We start from the raw sequence: 16,525 nt of genomic DNA on the forward strand, positions 1-16,525 counted from the left end.
GGGAAAGGGCTCGGGGACTTCCTCGCACCATGGGAACAGGCACTACGTGTAAAGAACACGCAACCTATCCCTTGAAACACTCCAAACTAAAGCCGTCAAGGGGTGAAAGCCTTTGAAGGAATGACATCATTCCTCCAAAAGGCTCGGGGGCTACACCCGGCGGGTGCGCTCGCGCGCACCCCCCGGAGAAGAATGAAAGGCTCCTAGTCAGCTACAAAGCAGTCCTCGAGGAAGGAACCTCTAAAGAGGTAAACCTACCCCTTCAGAGGCTCGGGGGCTACTGTTGGGTACCATAATAAGGGGTACCCAAATCAGAGCAGTTAAAAAACACAAAAAAACATACTAATTACAACCATCAGGGCCTCGGACGCAAGTTCCGACTCGCCCGACCCATTAGGGCCTTGGACGCCAGTTCTGACTCGCCCGACCCCTCAGGGCCTCGGACGCAAGTTCCGACTCGCCCGACCCCTCATGGCCTCGGACGCCAGTTCCGACTCGCCCGACCCCTCAGGGCCTCGGACGCCAGTTCCGACTCGCCCGACCTCTCAGGGTCTCGGACGCAAGCTCCGTTTCGCCCGACCCCGTCCAGGCTCGGGCGCCGGACCCCACTCCACCTGGGTAACAAGACTTCCCCCGACATGACGGACGCGACGGCCCCCATAACGCGGCAGGGCAAGGCGACGACTGTTTCAACCACCCCGGTCACTGTGGCCTTACCTCTGTCACTATACACCCTTACCCCTGTTCACTGTAGCACACTACCGCACAGGAGAAAGGGAATGGGTGAGGTAAATCAGCACCACTGTTTGTGGTCATTTCCCACTGTTGACAGGATATGCAGCAGTACCGGCGATCCGACCCCCGCGACCCCTACAGGGTTCGGTAACCCTCTACAGGAGTAGCCATGCTGTCAACCATCCCTCAAGGACGAGATGGACCAGCCTCAACAGGGTCGGCACTGTGTTTTCACCCTTCAATAAAAGAAATCTACTCATGTAAATACCTGGCCTTCCCTTGGGACTATAAAAGGGGAGCCAGGGTTCACAACTGGGGAGAGATCGGACAAGTTTAGAAAAACACACGCGCACACAACACTCTTTCACAGAGCAACAGCCCGCACTCTGTCCACACCAAGCCGAGACCTGGGACTTAGCCCTCTCTCGCAACCAGCTTGTACCCCCTACTGCAAGCACCTTTGGGTACAAGGTTATACAGAATCCACCGCCACACTGGACGTAGGGCATTCTATGCCCGAACCAGTATAAACCCTCTGTGTCTCATTTGCATCACCATCCAAGCTTGGTCAGTCACGCAGACTTATACTTGTTAGTGCCTAGACCGCGAGTCTAGACGCCGACAAATAGAGTATATAGAATATATAGAACTTTTGAATTTGGCTACGGCGTATTTCGTTTTATTTAGCAATTAGTGTTTAATTGTGAACTAATTAGATTTAAACATTTAGTCTCATGATTTATATATAAACGGTACAATTAATTTGTTTTTTCGGCTATATTAAATGCTCGTTAAGTGGCAAAGACTCTTTTGGGTGGAAAGTCATCTACGAGGACCTTCTTCCCCCAACGGAACAGGTCTGCTCAAACCTTCCCAAAAATTTCGAATTCCTATTAACGGTCGGCGGTCGGCGCGGGGCGGGGCGGGGCGGCGAGATCACGACGAGATGGAGACCGACACCTCCTCCTCCTGCGGCGGCAGCGCCGGCGCCGAGCAGCGGGGTATAGGACTTGTGGAGGTGCAAGCGGCGGCGGCAGCGCTGCGGCGGTCAGAGGTGTTCCACGTCGTGAAGGAGCTCGTTGGCTTCGTCCTCTACATGCACCACCAGATCCCCTCGTAATCCCCGATGTATCCCTCCCTATTTTCTCCTGTGCAATGCTGGGATTTGGTAGAATCTATGGCGGATATTGTTGTTTTCGGTGTAAATTCTTTGTTTCGGTCTAATCGAGCAATTTGCCGCAGTTGATATTGCATTTTCGTTGTATATCTGATCGTGCGCGGCTTTGGTCTTGATCGATTTGATTGGATTGAACCTACGCTTATGGTTGCCTAGAGCAAACTCCAGGCCAATTAATCTAACTAGGGTTTGAATTAGCTTTATTTTTCGGATAAGTTCACGCTCTAGTGTTTATGCTATGGAGAAATTCGCCTGATAACGGAATGACAACTTTGGATTGACTGGCTATAGTGGATTGGATCATTACATGCAGTTGAACTCTGAATTGCTGGGAAATTAATTGGATAGTTATTTAAACCGGGAGATTTAATTTGCACATTAAGCCACTTGCTTCTGTATAATTTTGTGGTACACCTTGATTTCAGATGTATTCTTAGTTTGTCCATGCTCTTTTAGCTGAATGTTTCTTGATATTGTCTTGTCCTGGCTGCTGAGGTATTTTGTTTGGAACCTGCTTATGGATCTATGCTGAGCTCCCCAATCTCAGGTTTTTTTCGTTTGTGCGTATATTGTTTGATCTCTATTTTCGTTTACTATCATTTGTGTCGTTTCTTGTCAATCCTGAGCCGAAGCTGTCTTGATTTACTTCTATTTCGGTATATAGACAATTGATGCCTCATGGTGGTAGTTTGTAGTTTGTTAAGTACTGTAGGTTGAGTTTTATTCCCTTTTTGGTTTTCATGCTCAATGAGTTTCACAGTGTGCTCACATGCAGACAAAAGTTTCCTGTACTCACAAGAAAGGCACTGTCCAAACAGTTATATGACTACTCTCTTTGGTGCTTGAGTTATTGATGAAGTGTATATATCTCTGACACCATTGAGTAGGGTCGATGCTCAACAGCCACTAACAACAATGTACTAATAGCACAATCAAGGAAAAGGAATGTACATGTGGAGCTTGGAGTTCTGATACGTATTATCTGAATAGTAATTGATTTATCTTTGTGTTTGTAGTACCCAAACATAGGACACATGCTCCCTACACCTGTACGCCTGGCCATTAGCGGTCTTTTTGTTTGTAGTACCAGACATAGGAGCGAAGGCTAGGATTGGGGTTAAAAAATCCCTCCCCACCAAGCACAGGTCTAAGGACCGGCCCAGGTTCTCACATGGCAACGGTGCCATTGTGTATGGGTGGGGGAGGGGTTCGGGGATTTTCTCGACTTGCATGAGAAGGTTAACCTTGTACCATAAGCTCTTAAGCAGGATGCCCAGGGGCTGTCATACCCCTGTGGGTAGAGGTTTTTTTTTTGTTTTGTTTCATGGGAGCACTGTCCCAACAATCTGACTACTAATTGAGTTATTCAAATTGTGCATTCCAAAACCTTATTTGCTTGGGGCTACTGTGTTGAGTGTTATTGAATATATATGTCCATGCATAACAATTGAAGAACACAGTAGTTTCTTTTTTGTAAGATATGCTAGGCTCGGTATGTACTGTGCTATTAATTATTAAATGTATTTGGAGTGTCTTAAATTTCCTCTTTTGCCAGGGTTTTGTCGAGTCTTGAAAATGAATTTGCAAGTTTAAAGGAGGAAATGGTAATTTCAGCATTCAGTAAACACTTCCCTACTGCCATCTATTTTGGAAAGTAACCAGTTTGTAAATTATAATTATTTCTAGACAGAAATGACATTACGACCGGCTGAACTCAAACCATCTGATCAGAGAAGGTACAACACGCGAAAAAGGGAGGTTAGACGTAGAATAAAGAAGCACGAGAAGTTGATGAATGGCATCTCTACTTTACTCTGTTCTCTTCAGCAAGCACTTGATGAAGTTTCAAGCATTGAAGGAGTCGTCCTGATTCTTGGAGGAAGCCTTGTACGGCCCCTATTTGTTTATGACATTACAATTTCTCATGGTATCTTTGATCCAGGAAGTGCCAAAGAGCATGCTCTAACAAAGTTAGCTCAATCTGTTTCTCGGAAGGTGAACTACTATTGCACCAACATTTTCCCCTGGATCTAGAATTACACTATTTTTTATGATTTGTTCTTGGTTAAGCATTGAGTACTATCCACTTAAGATCTCATTGTTGTATCCATGGGAAATCTTAAACATGATACCTTTTTGTCTCCACTTGAACAACAATATTTAAAATGTTTGTTATCTTTATAACAGATTATCGGTTTGTAATTCTAATTCAGCATATGGCTAAGTAGTCGAACCTTGTATGTATATTGCCACATCCCTAGGCATGAATACATGGAGTGACTTCATGGGTCCTTATACTATCAGCATCTGTTTAGAATTTGTCCTCTTTGAATGATAAAAGAACTTGTGTATTTCTAGGCTATCCGTGCTCTTGTATCATGTGGAGCAGGGAGTTTGTCCTACACAGGTATTGTATCCTCTCTTTTGCTATATATGTTTGGCTGAGGTGACAGACCACTTTTAACTTACTGCATTTCCATTTGTATTCTCTTCAAGGACCGAGCAAGTTGTTTTTGTTGGTAAGATGTCCCAGTACATTGAACCTACCGCAGGATTTCCTGCCAAGACGTGATTTTCGTTATAGCAAAAAGGTATTGTTCTTTTGTCAGCATTAATTTACATAACTCATCTGTGTTTATGAGCATTACTCTGTTACATAGCAACTCCCCAAGGTTAATTCCATGAACCTAAACTTTTCACCTCAGGTTGTACCTCTTCAAATGCATATAAAGTGCAGCAAATCGGTGTGTTCAGGGAATAACCAGCACCATATGCCAGTTGTTGATGCCCCATGTTCCGCTTCAGAATCTTCTCTTTCAGATGTTATTTGGTAATTTTTCTTTTGTGATATCATCTTACAATTGATTCAGCTATGGGATTCTTCCACAATTTTCATACCTTTTACAGTGTTGAATGTAATGTCTTCTATGACAAATTATTTCCGTACCTCTATAGGATCAGGATTCAGGGCTGCATTGTCAAACTGCAAGTTTGTTTCACAGATGAACAGTATTTTGTTTTTGAAATTATTGGATTATGCATCTACTTTGGCTTTGATGCTTGAGTAGTAACTAATATGTTTTGATAATTCTGGATGAGGGAAACCACATCGGTTAACTCTTTTTAAGCTGTTACTGAATCCTGATCCAATAACTATGTTCCCTACAATAAATTTTCTGCCCTGACTGTGGTCAATCCCTTCTAATAGTTCATGCTGTTTCTTACAGGTTCCAGTGCAAGCATACAATAAGAGGTTTGCCAGGCAAGGCGTCACTGGAAGGGTGATCTGAGTTCATGATATCAATGTTAACCCGACTTGCCTTTGTTGTTGTAGCGAATGATATAACAATATGCGTACAGTAGAGGATGCTTATCACTTTGATGACTTGAAGCAGGAAACCCATCAAGTAGTGGGGTGGACTCCTTGTGTAAGGCAACTTTGCACGTTTTCAAACAAAATAGTCGGATGTTCTGTTGAAGCCATGGACATGCAAACAAAATGGGATTGGCTAATAACAAAATATTCTCGATGTTTTTTTTAATCTTGTGGTCCGGTGATGTTTTGCAAATTGATGACCTTTCAGATATGTGAAGCATAAAGACCATGTGACGATTCATTTCTGTGCAAAGTCTGTATGGATGCTTCTTGCCACATGAAGGATACATGTGATGATTCATCAACGCATTTTGTTACCATTCAGAGTTTACAAATCAGAGTTCATCGATGCGTCGCTTTCACCATTCAGAGTTTCCAAATCGACATAGTAATTACAGGAAGATAGATGTCTTCAATTCATACATTAATCAGACTCTCAAATTGACTGATAGATGCATTGAACTGTTGCCATTGTCTTGCTAAATAACCACAAAGTTCAATGCAATTTGAGATACGCAAATACTTATCTTCTGTTAAGCACTGTGTAGTTTGCAATCTCAACCAAATGCATAATATTGTGATCTGCATGGCTGTATCCAAGTAATTATATCCATACAAGATAAATAAAAGCAAGCAAAGCAACCATCAGGATGCAATATTGGAGACGGCGGTATCTAGGCTGGTGCCTTTGGTGCTTTGGCCTGTGTTGAGGATGTGGATGCGCACGACGACAAGCAGGCAAGGAGGTCAGGATGGCCGGCAAATGAGGCGGCCAGCACGGCGGCGGCGCACGGGATGGCCGGCGGGCTCGGCTCTCGGGCCAGCAGGGGGAGGTGGCGCCCGGGACGATTGGCAGTTTGGCACTGCAGCTCGCGAGTCAGGGCCAGCAGGCGAGGCAGCACGCGGCCGAGCAAGCAGAGCGGCGCGCGGACGGCCGGCGGGGTCGTGCGGCCAGGCAGGCGGAGCGGCGCGCGGGACGGCCGGCGCATCACACAAACTCCCACGTCAAACTGGAGTGCTCCTGCGAATGTTCCGTGAGAAAAGCAGGAGCTACAGGACTGAGTTCTTGGAAGGCGTTGGATCTTTGATGGACGTAGGAGATAGATGTAAAGTTACATTGTGACTTTATGGAGCAAAGTCACTAAACCTGGATCCCCTCTTGTGCTGGGGGACGATACAGATCCAGGAGCCAAAGTGAGCTACGAAACGAGCTGGGCGCTTGGATGCTGGGAGACGGTACAGAACGTCAGAACGAGCGATGGAGCGATTGCCGAGAGCCGTCGTCGAGGTCGAGCTAAAGATAGGGATGGCTCTCATCCTCGCGGTTCGGGTTCTTCTAGCGTAACTAAGGCCTTGTTTAGTTCTCAAAAATTTTAATCTTTAGACGTATGCATGAAGTATTAAATATAGATGAAAATAAAAACTAATTGCATAGTTTAGTCGGAATTGACGAGATGAATCTTTTGAGCCTAGTTAGTCTATATTTGGATAATATTTGTCAAATACAAACGAAAGTGCTACTATTCCTATTTTGTAAAATTTTTTGAAACTAAACAAGGCCTAAGTGAACTAAATAGACAAATTTTTCCTTTATTTTTTTATTTAGTTATACTATAGTCTATAGAAGAACCGCGGACCCATCCCTAGGTTGAGCCCACGTCAGGTGATCTGATTCCCAATTGCAGACTTGTAATGCCACTAGTTACAAGCTCACGGTTTGCAAACTGTCTAATGATGACAGTAATCAACAATGTTAGTTCAGCCTATTATCATCTTTGTCGATTAGGAAGTTGACGTGATGTGAGCACTCGTTGATGCTAGATAGCAGTAGATATCCCGTATCCTCAGTTCCTCACCAACTCTTGCAAGAGGTAACCAAACACTTGCGTATGTACAGGCAACTAAACACACAATTCTGCATCTCGTTTGTGAATTACAGAATTCTGCATCACGTTAGTGAATTTGCTTGTGCATGCATGTAACACCAAACAGAGACTAGATGAATTCAACCAACCAAAAACTCTGAGCATGTTCCCTGGTGCAAGCCATGCTAGGCTGGGCAACCAACTAATCACGCCATCAAAGACCCGTTTGAGCTTGTGGTCCGGCTGGGCTTCTCACAAAACGCCCAATTAACAAAATATATAGATTCTCACTGATATTAATGAATTCTACAAGAGCACCATCGAAGAAATACAGTTCAGAGAAGTTGGCACTCAGAGAAGTTGAGATCATGGCATTGTTGAGCAGCAGGACATAGTGATTGTAACATGGGCTAACAGTATCATGGGCATTAAACAAAAGCCATGATACTAAGCAGCAGAAGCACACCATGCTGCAACCAGACGAGTCATCACCACCTTATCCAACACAGCCCCACACATGCTAATCATAGAGGTAGAAAATGTGTTTCGATCACATATCAGCACGGCTAACATACTACATCATACAGTGACATGTATCCAATCCAATCGATTACTCGCAGTAATTCGCAAATTACCAACTCAGGAGCCGAGAATCGCAACATGAAATGAAAACATAGTATAAGATTAACCCAAACATAACTCGAATTCAACAGTGAGTGCTTGACAGGACCCATAACGACATGATATGATCAAAACAAAAGTTGGCATCCTCGCCATAAGAGAGAGATGCAGCAGGTGTTCTGTTCCAATTCCAACAAAACTACTAACACGCGACAAAACAAAACGAAAAAAAGAAGATTATCATCACCTAGCAAGACTTTCCATTTCCCTTCTTTCTCCTCTACGCCTGCTGGTTGTAGACGTAGGTGAGGCCGCACTTACCGCAGTAGTGGCGGTCGAAGTGGTTGGCCATGAAGACCCCGGCGCCGCACTCGGCGTTGGGGCACTCCTTGCGGAGGCGGGTGACCTTGCCGGTGGCGTCGTCCACCTTGTAGAACTGGAGCACGGCGAGCTTCACCTTCTTGTGCTTGTGCTTGATCTTCTTGGGCTTGGTGTACGTCTTCTTCTTGCGCTTCTTGGCGCCTCCCCTCAGGCGGAGCACCAGGTGCAGCGTCGACTCCTTCTGGATGTTGTAGTCGGCCAGGGTGCGCCCATCCTCCAGCTGCTTCCCCGCGAAGATGAGCCGCTGCTGGTCCGGCGGGATGCCCTCCTTGTCCTGGATCTTGGCCTTCACGTTGTCGATGGTGTCCGAGGACTCCACCTCCAGCGTGATGGTCTTCCCCGTCAGGGTCTTCACGAAGATCTGCATCTTGGCAGGCGCGCCCGGCTCCGGCGGCTGCCGCCCGCCCTTACCTGAGGTTTCTCGCCTGCGGCGGCGGGGATGGTGGGGGATGTGTGTGTGGGCGGCGACTAGGGTTTAGGAGGAGAGAGAGATGATTCTTTTATAGCTCGGATGGGGAGCTCTCTCCCGTTGGATCCAAAACGATTTGGATCGGACGGCATATATGGGCCTACGTTGATGGGAGTTGCTGGGCCGAATGGGCTTTTCTATGTGTCCCTCCGAGGTTGGGCTGGGCCTTGTACCTTTTGTGCCCAAGTTTGTTCTGTCCTCTCCTCTCCCTTTCTCTGTCTTTAGCTGCGGCGACACCTCCGCTGCCGCCGCCCGAGTCCCGAGCGGTGCGGAAGCCGAAGCCAACAACCGCCGGGGACGAGAGGGATTGATTCGGAGATGGCGTCGACTAGCTCCGCCGGGGACGTGGGAGGCTCAGGTACTAATCCCCAAACAAATCCTGGTGGAATGGAATGCTTTGCTTGGTTGCATCCATGGGATTGGAGTTCGAGATTATTACAAGTTAGATAGATGGTGCGTTCCTTGTGGGATTTGCGCGTCCAATTCCGTATTTAGTGCAGGGATCTTCCTCTCTGTTGTTCGTAACATGTTATGTGTCTGCTGGGCATCGCAGTCCTGTACGGCTCTTGATAAGATTACTGTTCATTACTTGCTTTTCCTTGGTATAGTGGTTGCATTTGGATTTGGTAGTCTATGCTCAAACCTTGCCATTAGATTGTTAACAGCTCAGGGTACCTACAGTTTGTCCTACCATGCATGTGACTATGTGAGTAATCCTGACTTTTCATGCCGGCACAAACAGAGGACTGTTGATAGGATAAGTCTGCAGATTTGTCTTTTAAGATTCATATGCCATGACTAATTTTGATGCAAGGCTCTTAAGTAGGATGAGATAACAGCTTCAAATGCATAAATAAGTTCCTGATACCTTTAGTATGTGGGGTACATTGCAAGATGGTTATGATGGAACATGCAGTTCATTTTTTGTTCTGACCCTTGAGTACATGTTACTAAGGGTTCTGCATCTTTTGATACTTTGGTTTAGAATGGACAACTATTTTTTATGTCTACCTCTGTAATAATGGATAATGTATGGCCCAACAGTTGGCACTAGTCCTGTTAATTTGATCAGAAAACCGTTTAAAAGATTTGATCAGTGATCAGAAAACCGTTTAAAAGATTTGATCAGATAACTTCCAATAGAATCAGTTTTGACTTCCAAGCTAGTTGAATGGATGACCTTTGTATAGTGCACTTCTGTTACTCATGAAAATGTGCAACAGTTTTGGACTAGCACGTTTGATATAGGCCTTGTTTACTTCCCGATATATTTTGCAAAATGTCTCAGATTTCCTGTCACATCGAATCTTGCGGTACATGCATGGAACATTAAATATATAAATAAAAAATAACTGATTACATAGTTCGTATGTAATTTGCGAAACGAATCTTTTGAGGCCAGTTAACCTATAATTAGACAATATTTGTCAAATACAAACTAAAGAGCTACAGTAGCATTTTGCAAAAAAATTCGGGAAGTAAACAAGGCCATAGTTTCTGGATATTTTTTTTTCTCTCCTTTTTAATCTTTTATTGAGTAAAAAACATATGTCTGTTTCTGGTCACTAGTCAGGAAGATGCATGCATGATATTTTGATTGCAAGTTTGCTGAAAGGATTCAACAAAAGGGTAAAGTTTTGTTAGAATGGACAGCTGCTGTTTCTTGCTAAGAACGCAACTAATATCTAATCAGAACCCCTAACATTTTCTCATACCAGGGGGTAATTGTTCCTCATTCTTTTTTCAGTTAGAGGCTCTGTGAATGTAAATTTTCTGTTATGTGTTGTGATCCAGGGTCAAAAGGTGCGGCTGCAGATAAAACACTTCCTGCTTCTGCAAATACCAGTAGCTCAAATCAAGAGTCTCATGATGCTGGTATGCATACTGTTTGTTCACCCAGGCTTTGAGTTGCTCCTCTGTGTTCCGAAATAAGGCTATGTTTTTGTGCACATGAATCAGAAACAAGCCTTTTAGATATTTGGGTCAGCAAATTTGTGAAATGTATATATAGGCTATGGATCATATTCATACTGCAATGTGTTTGCATTCATGATTGATGCTTGTTGCAAAGTTCAGCACACTGTGGCCTCTCGGTAACTTTTGTTCTTTTCACTAGATGTTATGAATTAGGATCCACCGTACTCTAGGTTTAGTATTTAGTATGTATCTTATTTTCCTAGTAATGCTTCTTTTATGGTATATAGCAAAATATTTTTAGGGACAGCTGGAAGGAAAATGAAATCTAGATTATTTGAGCATTAACATACATGAGCTTGTATAGGATGCCTGTTTGCTCAAGTGGCAAATGTGATAAATAAATGAACTTGTGATACACATGCACCATATTTTTAGATCTAGACATCATAGTGTTACATGTCATGCGTGTTTGATCCTAAGTATGCAGCTATGCACAATGCACATGCTTTAATTATTATATTAACAAATGCTTCTTTAACACACAGCCTGAATTTTTTCTTTTCGTTGCAGATGCAAAATCACGTGTGGAGGACATTTGGAAGAAAATGAACAGTGGTTTGCCTAATAAGATGCCCAAACCTGCAATGACGAAGCTCAGTACAGCAGCAAAAGAAAAGAAAATTAAATCAACAAATGTGAGTAATATTTGTTTTATGAACTTAGCAGCATTTAGGTTGCTTTGTGAAACATCTGCTGGTTGCATTTTTGACAGTTACTGTTACCTTGTAGAATTGGATGACTGTTCTAGGCCTTTCACCAAGTAAGTCATGCACTGTCGATCAAGGATCGAAAAATGGGCAACAACAGACACAACATGAAATGAGCGAGGATGCCAAAAAACTTGCAGCAAAGGCCCTTGCAGCTGCCAAAAATGCCGCTGCTATGGCATCTGGACGAGGGAAAGTGGAGGTAAATCGAAACTGTCAGCATCACAAAACTTTTTTTTTGTTATTATTGGATAATGTAAAATAGAGTTTCTTGAAAAAAAATTGTAACAGCACATGGCTTATCTTATCTGTAACCAAATGTCTTCTCACATGTCTACTAGTGCCATTTTAAGTTCATTTTATTTAAATCATGGTTTAGAAGTTCAAAACACCAATAAGTTTATGGTAGCACAGAAATATGGTCACTCCCTGACATCATAGCTGTGGAAGGCTTTTGCAATATGTTTGTCAGCTTTAATGTCAGAAGGCTTAACTTGTACTTTCACATGATCCGACAGATCACTGAGGTAAGGGACTTTGCTGGCAAGGACATCGAAATCAAGAAATTGGTCGATGCTAATTCAAAGGAGGCAATTGAGAAGGCCAAGGCAGCTGGTGCCGCCCCATCAGCTGTTGATAACATTCTAGAGCAAATACGGAAGAAGCAGAAGCTGAGCGTCCTGGACAAGACGAAGAAAGACTGGGGAGAGTACAAGGAAGAGAACCGAGGCCTGGAGGAAGAGCTGGACGCCTACAAGAAGAGCTCGAACCAGTACCTCGACAAGCAATCGTTCCTGCAGCGAACTGATTACCGCGAGTTTGAGCGCGAGCGGGATGCCCGGCTGTCATTGATGTCCAAGCGGAAGACAGATATGCGGGAGGACGATGTGTAGGACTGAAATGTACCGTGTTTGGAGGCCTTTTTCTCCACTCCTTGCTGTAGACATTCTTTTGAGATAATGGTAGACACTAAATTGTCAATGCCTTGCAGTCCCATTCAATCTGTTGGTTTTTTTTCCTCTTCGAGAATTATAATGTGTTGATTACGAATCAAGATGCGTCATGCATGTGCATAACTGTATATGCCGGTCCGCACTCATGATTGAAGAGAGGCTGGGTTTGGCAACATTTCTGAAACAGGGAAACTCTTGACGAACCAGCAGCAGAGAGCTCAGAAAGCTTGAGGAAAAACTGGGTGAAGGACCGTGCTTTCAGTGTGTTGATGTTTATGATGAGGCTGTTCCGCTGTTGATTAATCACCTCATCATGCTAGTAAGCCAAATCTGCTCGCATCAGTGATGAGTCAGTTTACTGGAACCTGAAAACTCAGGCTGAACCACCCCTGCACGCCAAAAAAATTGCTATTGAATAGCCCATAGCCCGTTGAATTTTTTTATTCTTGTGGTCGCCGGGAGACAGCGGCTGCCTAACCAACAACCAACCAATACAACACGGCCACGTGCGGCGCACGCGCTCACAGCTCAGGAGCGAGCCGGAGAGCAAGCCATGGCCGCGGGAGCCGCGTTGTACTACCACCCAGCCGCCGGGAAGGCGAGCCTCGAGGCGGTCGCCCCGCCCTCGCCGTCGCTGGCCCTGAGGCCATCGCGGAGCAAGGTGCTGTGCGTCAGCAGCGGCAGCCGGTGGTGGATGAGGCGAAGATGGGAGGGGAAGGCGAGCAGCGTCAGCAGCGGGGCGAGAGCGAGAGCAAGCGCAAGGCCTGCCTTGTTCTCTCCTGTCGCCATGGACTGGCAGGAGTGCACGTACGTTTCTTCTTATTCCCTCTGATTCTACCGGATCCAGCGCGTGCCAAAAAAAAAAGTGCTCGAGTTTCTCGGTTGAATTGGTATATCGTAGCTTTGACCTGTGCTACCCATTGTTACTGCCTTCTGATTCACTTGGATTGGAGAAATCTTCCTTTTCCCCTAGTTGATTGAGCTACGTTGCTTGCTGATTAGTACACCAGAAACCAATGTTTGCTTGAAGGGGAGTCCAATGATTTTCGTCCAATGAATTTTAATATTTTATACTGGGCACGAACTGGGAATTTGGGTGAAATGAAATGTAGTATTGACATCTACGGACGGTGGTCCATGGAGTGAATAGCTTGTGTAATCTTCTGATGACTATTTCTCATGGCTGCCACAAGAAATGCCGGTTTGCATTGGATAAGGCTGGATTTTGTAGGGCCCAGGAATTATGTTACGGGGCTAGATGCAATAAATGTTGGTATGTACTCGCAATAGGCAAGGCATAAATCTGACCATATTGAGTCTAAGGGCCTGTTTAGATTGGGAACGAAAATTTTTTGGGTGTCACATCGGATGTGTCGGAAGGATGTCGGGAGAGGTTTTTAAAAACTAATAAAAAAACAAATTACATAGCTCGTCAGGAAACTGCAAGACAAATTTATTAAGCATAATTAATCTGTCATTAGCATATTTGGGTTACTGTAGCACTTAAGGCTAATCATAGAGTAACTAGGCTTAAAAGATTCGTCTCGCAATTCTCAACTAAACTGTGTAATTAGTTTATTTTTTTATCTACATTTAATGTTCCATGTATGTGTCTAAAGATTCGATGGGATGGATGAAAAATTTTTAGGTGGGGAACTAAACAGGGCCTAATCTGAATTCAAAGTGCAGAGAAAATGTCACTGTTCCCTGCTTTATAGTTGTATAGGTGACTGCTGAGTACGGGGTTATGCATGAGTTTTGATTAAGGCCCTGTTTAGTTCCCCATCCAAAAATTTTTCATCCATCCCATCGAATCTTTGGACACATGCATGGAACATTAAATATACATAAAAAATAAACTAACTGCACAGTTTGGTTGAAAATCGCGAGATAAATCTTTTAAGCCTAGTTACTCTATGATTAGCCTTAAGTGCTACAGTAACCCACATGTGCTAATGGTAAATTAATTATGCTTAATAGATTTGTCTTGCAGTTTTCTGACGAGCTATGTAATTTGTTTTTTTTATTAGTTTCTAAAAACCCCTCCCGACATCCTTCCGACACATCCGATGTGACACCTAAAAATTTTCATCTCCAATCTAAACAGGGCCTAAAAAAAAAATCTTCCCAACACTGTAAACTCGTACTGGAGTCTCCTTGTATTTGAAAACTTCAGAAACATCTTTGGTGAATAGCTTGCTGAACTTACCTGCTTAACGTTTCATAGAAGTTCATTCATCATTTTTTCCCTAATATGATTATGTGACTGATTGTTGTATTCTGAACAGCACTGAGCTTGAAGTTGATGTTCCATGCTCGGTGGCCTATCAGTGTTACTCAGAACGGGAGACCATTCCTCAGTGGATGCCATTCATCTCGTCTGTCAAGGTGATTGTCTAAGATTTAGTAATACTACCGCTGTTTGCAGTAGTGAAGCTAGAGAAAATTAAAGGGGGGAGGGGGGTGTTGTTGCCTTGTAGTTGCATATACATGTTACGTAGGGGTGCATATATGGTGAAAAATTAGACAAAATGACTGTTAAACATTTTTAGTGGGGTTGCATTTGCACCCCCTACTCTCAATGCAGCTTCGCCCCTCCCTGTTTGCAATTTTTCAAAATAATAAATACTTTTTCGAATTTGTTGTCTTGACAAATTGCAAAGAGATATAGTATTATTTGAAGACTATAAAATCTACATGAACTATATGATGCATAGATCTTTCTCTTCGCCTCAGTACTAGACTATGTTTCTTTTTTGTTGCCCCTTGTTTGTAGCGTTGTCAATATGGTTTCAGTGTGTTTTTTCCTCTGCTTTAGTTACTATGGTTATTGTGTGCTGTTTCCTTTACTAATGCTTGGCTTTGCAATTATTGTGCTACATTAAGTTTGTTCAGTTTTAACACACGCTTGTGCAAATTAATTTACAGGTCCTTGAAGATAAACCTGATCTTTCACGGTGGACTCTGAAGTACGAGGTCCTTGGGCGGGATGTAGAATTTTCTTGGCTTGCACGTAACATGACAGTAAGTATCTGCTATTACAAGGCTATCAGTTTTACATGTGAACATTCATTGACATTGCTCCGCATGTCAGCCAACTAAAAACCAGAAGATTCATTGGCGATCTCTTGAAGGTCTTCCTAATAGGTGAGTACAGTATTACAGGATCTGTGGCTATTGCATACATAAATTAGTCCTCAGTACTTCAGTTTCACTGCAGCATTTTACTTCACTTGATTGGGTTCAGTACAATAATATTTTTTGTGAGTGGCCTGTGCTTTGAGTGCTTTGCCTTTTTCGAAGCTTAACACCCTGGAAGTTAAAAGTAACCAATTTTGCTTGTTGCAGAGGTGCTGTCCGGTTCTTCCCCAAAAGCTCATCCTCGTGTAGAGTACAAGTGAGTATTCAGCCTTGTGAAATTGTGACTTTTGTTTTTAACTTCGGGTGATATGTTTCTTTTAAAACATGATCTTCCTTTTCATTACTAAACGCAGCTGACAGTGGCATATGAAGTTCCTGAAATTTTGGCCCCAGTTGCATCAGTAAGTGGCATATGCATAAATCTTATGCTTGCATAGCAAATCCTTGACTGACCAATCCAACTATCATTCATCAGGCACTGAAACCGTTTCTGGAAAGCTTGCTTCTCAAAGGTCTAGAAAGCTTTGCAACATTTGCTAAGGAGCGTAATAGCAAGATTCCTCAGGCTTGACAGCGTCACTCTTCTGTGTTCAACACTCCATAACAATAATTCTAGTTTCGTTCTAGTGAAGCCATTGAATCCACATCACAATGCCACAATAGATGTAAAGATTGCGTAATGTCATTCTGGATGTGGCCAAATAATGTATCAAAAAGGAAGAGAATACATGTGTGAATACAAATATGTCAAAAGTTGGAAGTCTGCTTCTTGCTTTTATGTCATTTGTTAATCATGTTCTTTTGTCCTCAATATAACCGCTGAATATTCTTATTGGAAGCATGTCTCAGGTCATTCATTCTCAGTAAAATTCACCAGAATGCTACTTGGCGGTAAGCACCAAGCATGAGCCATGAGGCACTCAATGCCGAACGTAATACAATTTAATGAATCATTGTTACCAGATGAACACGAGCTTGATGCAAACGTATATGCCGGTCTCGATAAGTGGACCGTGCAGACATCCTCATTCATCTGAGAGAAACGATGCTGTTGTGAGTGTATGCGCATGTGTGCGTGTTCATCTGATACTGTTACACTGCATGCATTAGTATCATGTTCCTC

At 43.5% G+C, this 16,525-nt stretch overlaps 4 protein-coding genes across 4 annotated transcripts; 3 read left to right on the forward strand and 1 right to left on the reverse strand.

The window, feature by feature from the left end:
- On the forward strand, window positions 1,554–5,499 carry LOC8075297. Its single transcript, XM_002455524.2, has 7 exons — window positions 1,554–1,851; window positions 3,468–3,516; window positions 3,599–3,907; window positions 4,271–4,319; window positions 4,409–4,503; window positions 4,618–4,742; window positions 5,140–5,499. The coding sequence occupies exons 1-7, from the start codon at window positions 1,682–1,684 to the stop codon at window positions 5,195–5,197; spliced, it is 855 nt and encodes a 284-aa protein (XP_002455569.1). The 5' UTR covers window positions 1,554–1,681; the 3' UTR covers window positions 5,198–5,499.
- LOC8086305 (ubiquitin-40S ribosomal protein S27a) lies at window positions 7,815–8,729 on the reverse strand. Its single transcript, XM_002457723.2, has one exon. It carries the CDS (start codon window positions 8,520–8,522, stop codon window positions 8,055–8,057), a length of 468 nt encoding a protein of 155 aa, XP_002457768.1. The 5' UTR covers window positions 8,523–8,729; the 3' UTR covers window positions 7,815–8,054.
- Window positions 8,812–12,358, forward strand: LOC8075298 (craniofacial development protein 1). The gene is made up of 5 exons (XM_021456621.1): window positions 8,812–8,982; window positions 10,419–10,499; window positions 11,112–11,236; window positions 11,331–11,510; window positions 11,827–12,358. Exons 1-5 carry the CDS (start codon window positions 8,943–8,945, stop codon window positions 12,199–12,201), a joined length of 801 nt encoding a protein of 266 aa, XP_021312296.1. The 5' UTR covers window positions 8,812–8,942; the 3' UTR covers window positions 12,202–12,358.
- On the forward strand, window positions 12,709–16,209 carry LOC8086306. Its single transcript, XM_002455526.2, has 7 exons — window positions 12,709–13,068; window positions 14,550–14,649; window positions 15,190–15,285; window positions 15,356–15,408; window positions 15,610–15,658; window positions 15,756–15,803; window positions 15,878–16,209. The coding sequence occupies exons 1-7, from the start codon at window positions 12,815–12,817 to the stop codon at window positions 15,971–15,973; spliced, it is 696 nt and encodes a 231-aa protein (XP_002455571.1). The 5' UTR covers window positions 12,709–12,814; the 3' UTR covers window positions 15,974–16,209.

This window comes from Sorghum bicolor, chromosome 3 (assembly GCF_000003195.3).
Source record: "Sorghum bicolor cultivar BTx623 chromosome 3, Sorghum_bicolor_NCBIv3, whole genome shotgun sequence".
NCBI classification, from domain to species: Eukaryota; Viridiplantae; Streptophyta; class Magnoliopsida; order Poales; family Poaceae; genus Sorghum; species Sorghum bicolor.

Coding starts and splice junctions, on each gene's coding strand:
- LOC8075297 (XM_002455524.2), top strand. CDS start 1,682: ATGGAGACCGACACCTCCTCCTCCTGCGGCGGCAGCGCCGGCGCCGAG. Junction 3,517..3,598: donor CAAGTTTAAAGGAGGAAATG/GTAATTTCAGCA, acceptor AATTATTTCTAG/ACAGAAATGACATTACGACC. Junction 4,743..5,139: donor TCTCTTTCAGATGTTATTTG/GTAATTTTTCTT, acceptor TGTTTCTTACAG/GTTCCAGTGCAAGCATACAA.
- LOC8086305 (XM_002457723.2), bottom strand. CDS start 8,522: ATGCAGATCTTCGTGAAGACCCTGACGGGGAAGACCATCACGCTGGAG.
- LOC8075298 (XM_021456621.1), top strand. CDS start 8,943: ATGGCGTCGACTAGCTCCGCCGGGGACGTGGGAGGCTCAG. Junction 10,500..11,111: donor TCAAGAGTCTCATGATGCTG/GTATGCATACTG, acceptor TTTTCGTTGCAG/ATGCAAAATCACGTGTGGAG. Junction 11,511..11,826: donor CTGGACGAGGGAAAGTGGAG/GTAAATCGAAAC, acceptor ATGATCCGACAG/ATCACTGAGGTAAGGGACTT.
- LOC8086306 (XM_002455526.2), top strand. CDS start 12,815: ATGGCCGCGGGAGCCGCGTTGTACTACCACCCAGCCGCCGGGAAGGCG. Junction 14,650..15,189: donor CATTCATCTCGTCTGTCAAG/GTGATTGTCTAA, acceptor ATTAATTTACAG/GTCCTTGAAGATAAACCTGA. Junction 15,286..15,355: donor GGCTTGCACGTAACATGACA/GTAAGTATCTGC, acceptor TCCGCATGTCAG/CCAACTAAAAACCAGAAGAT.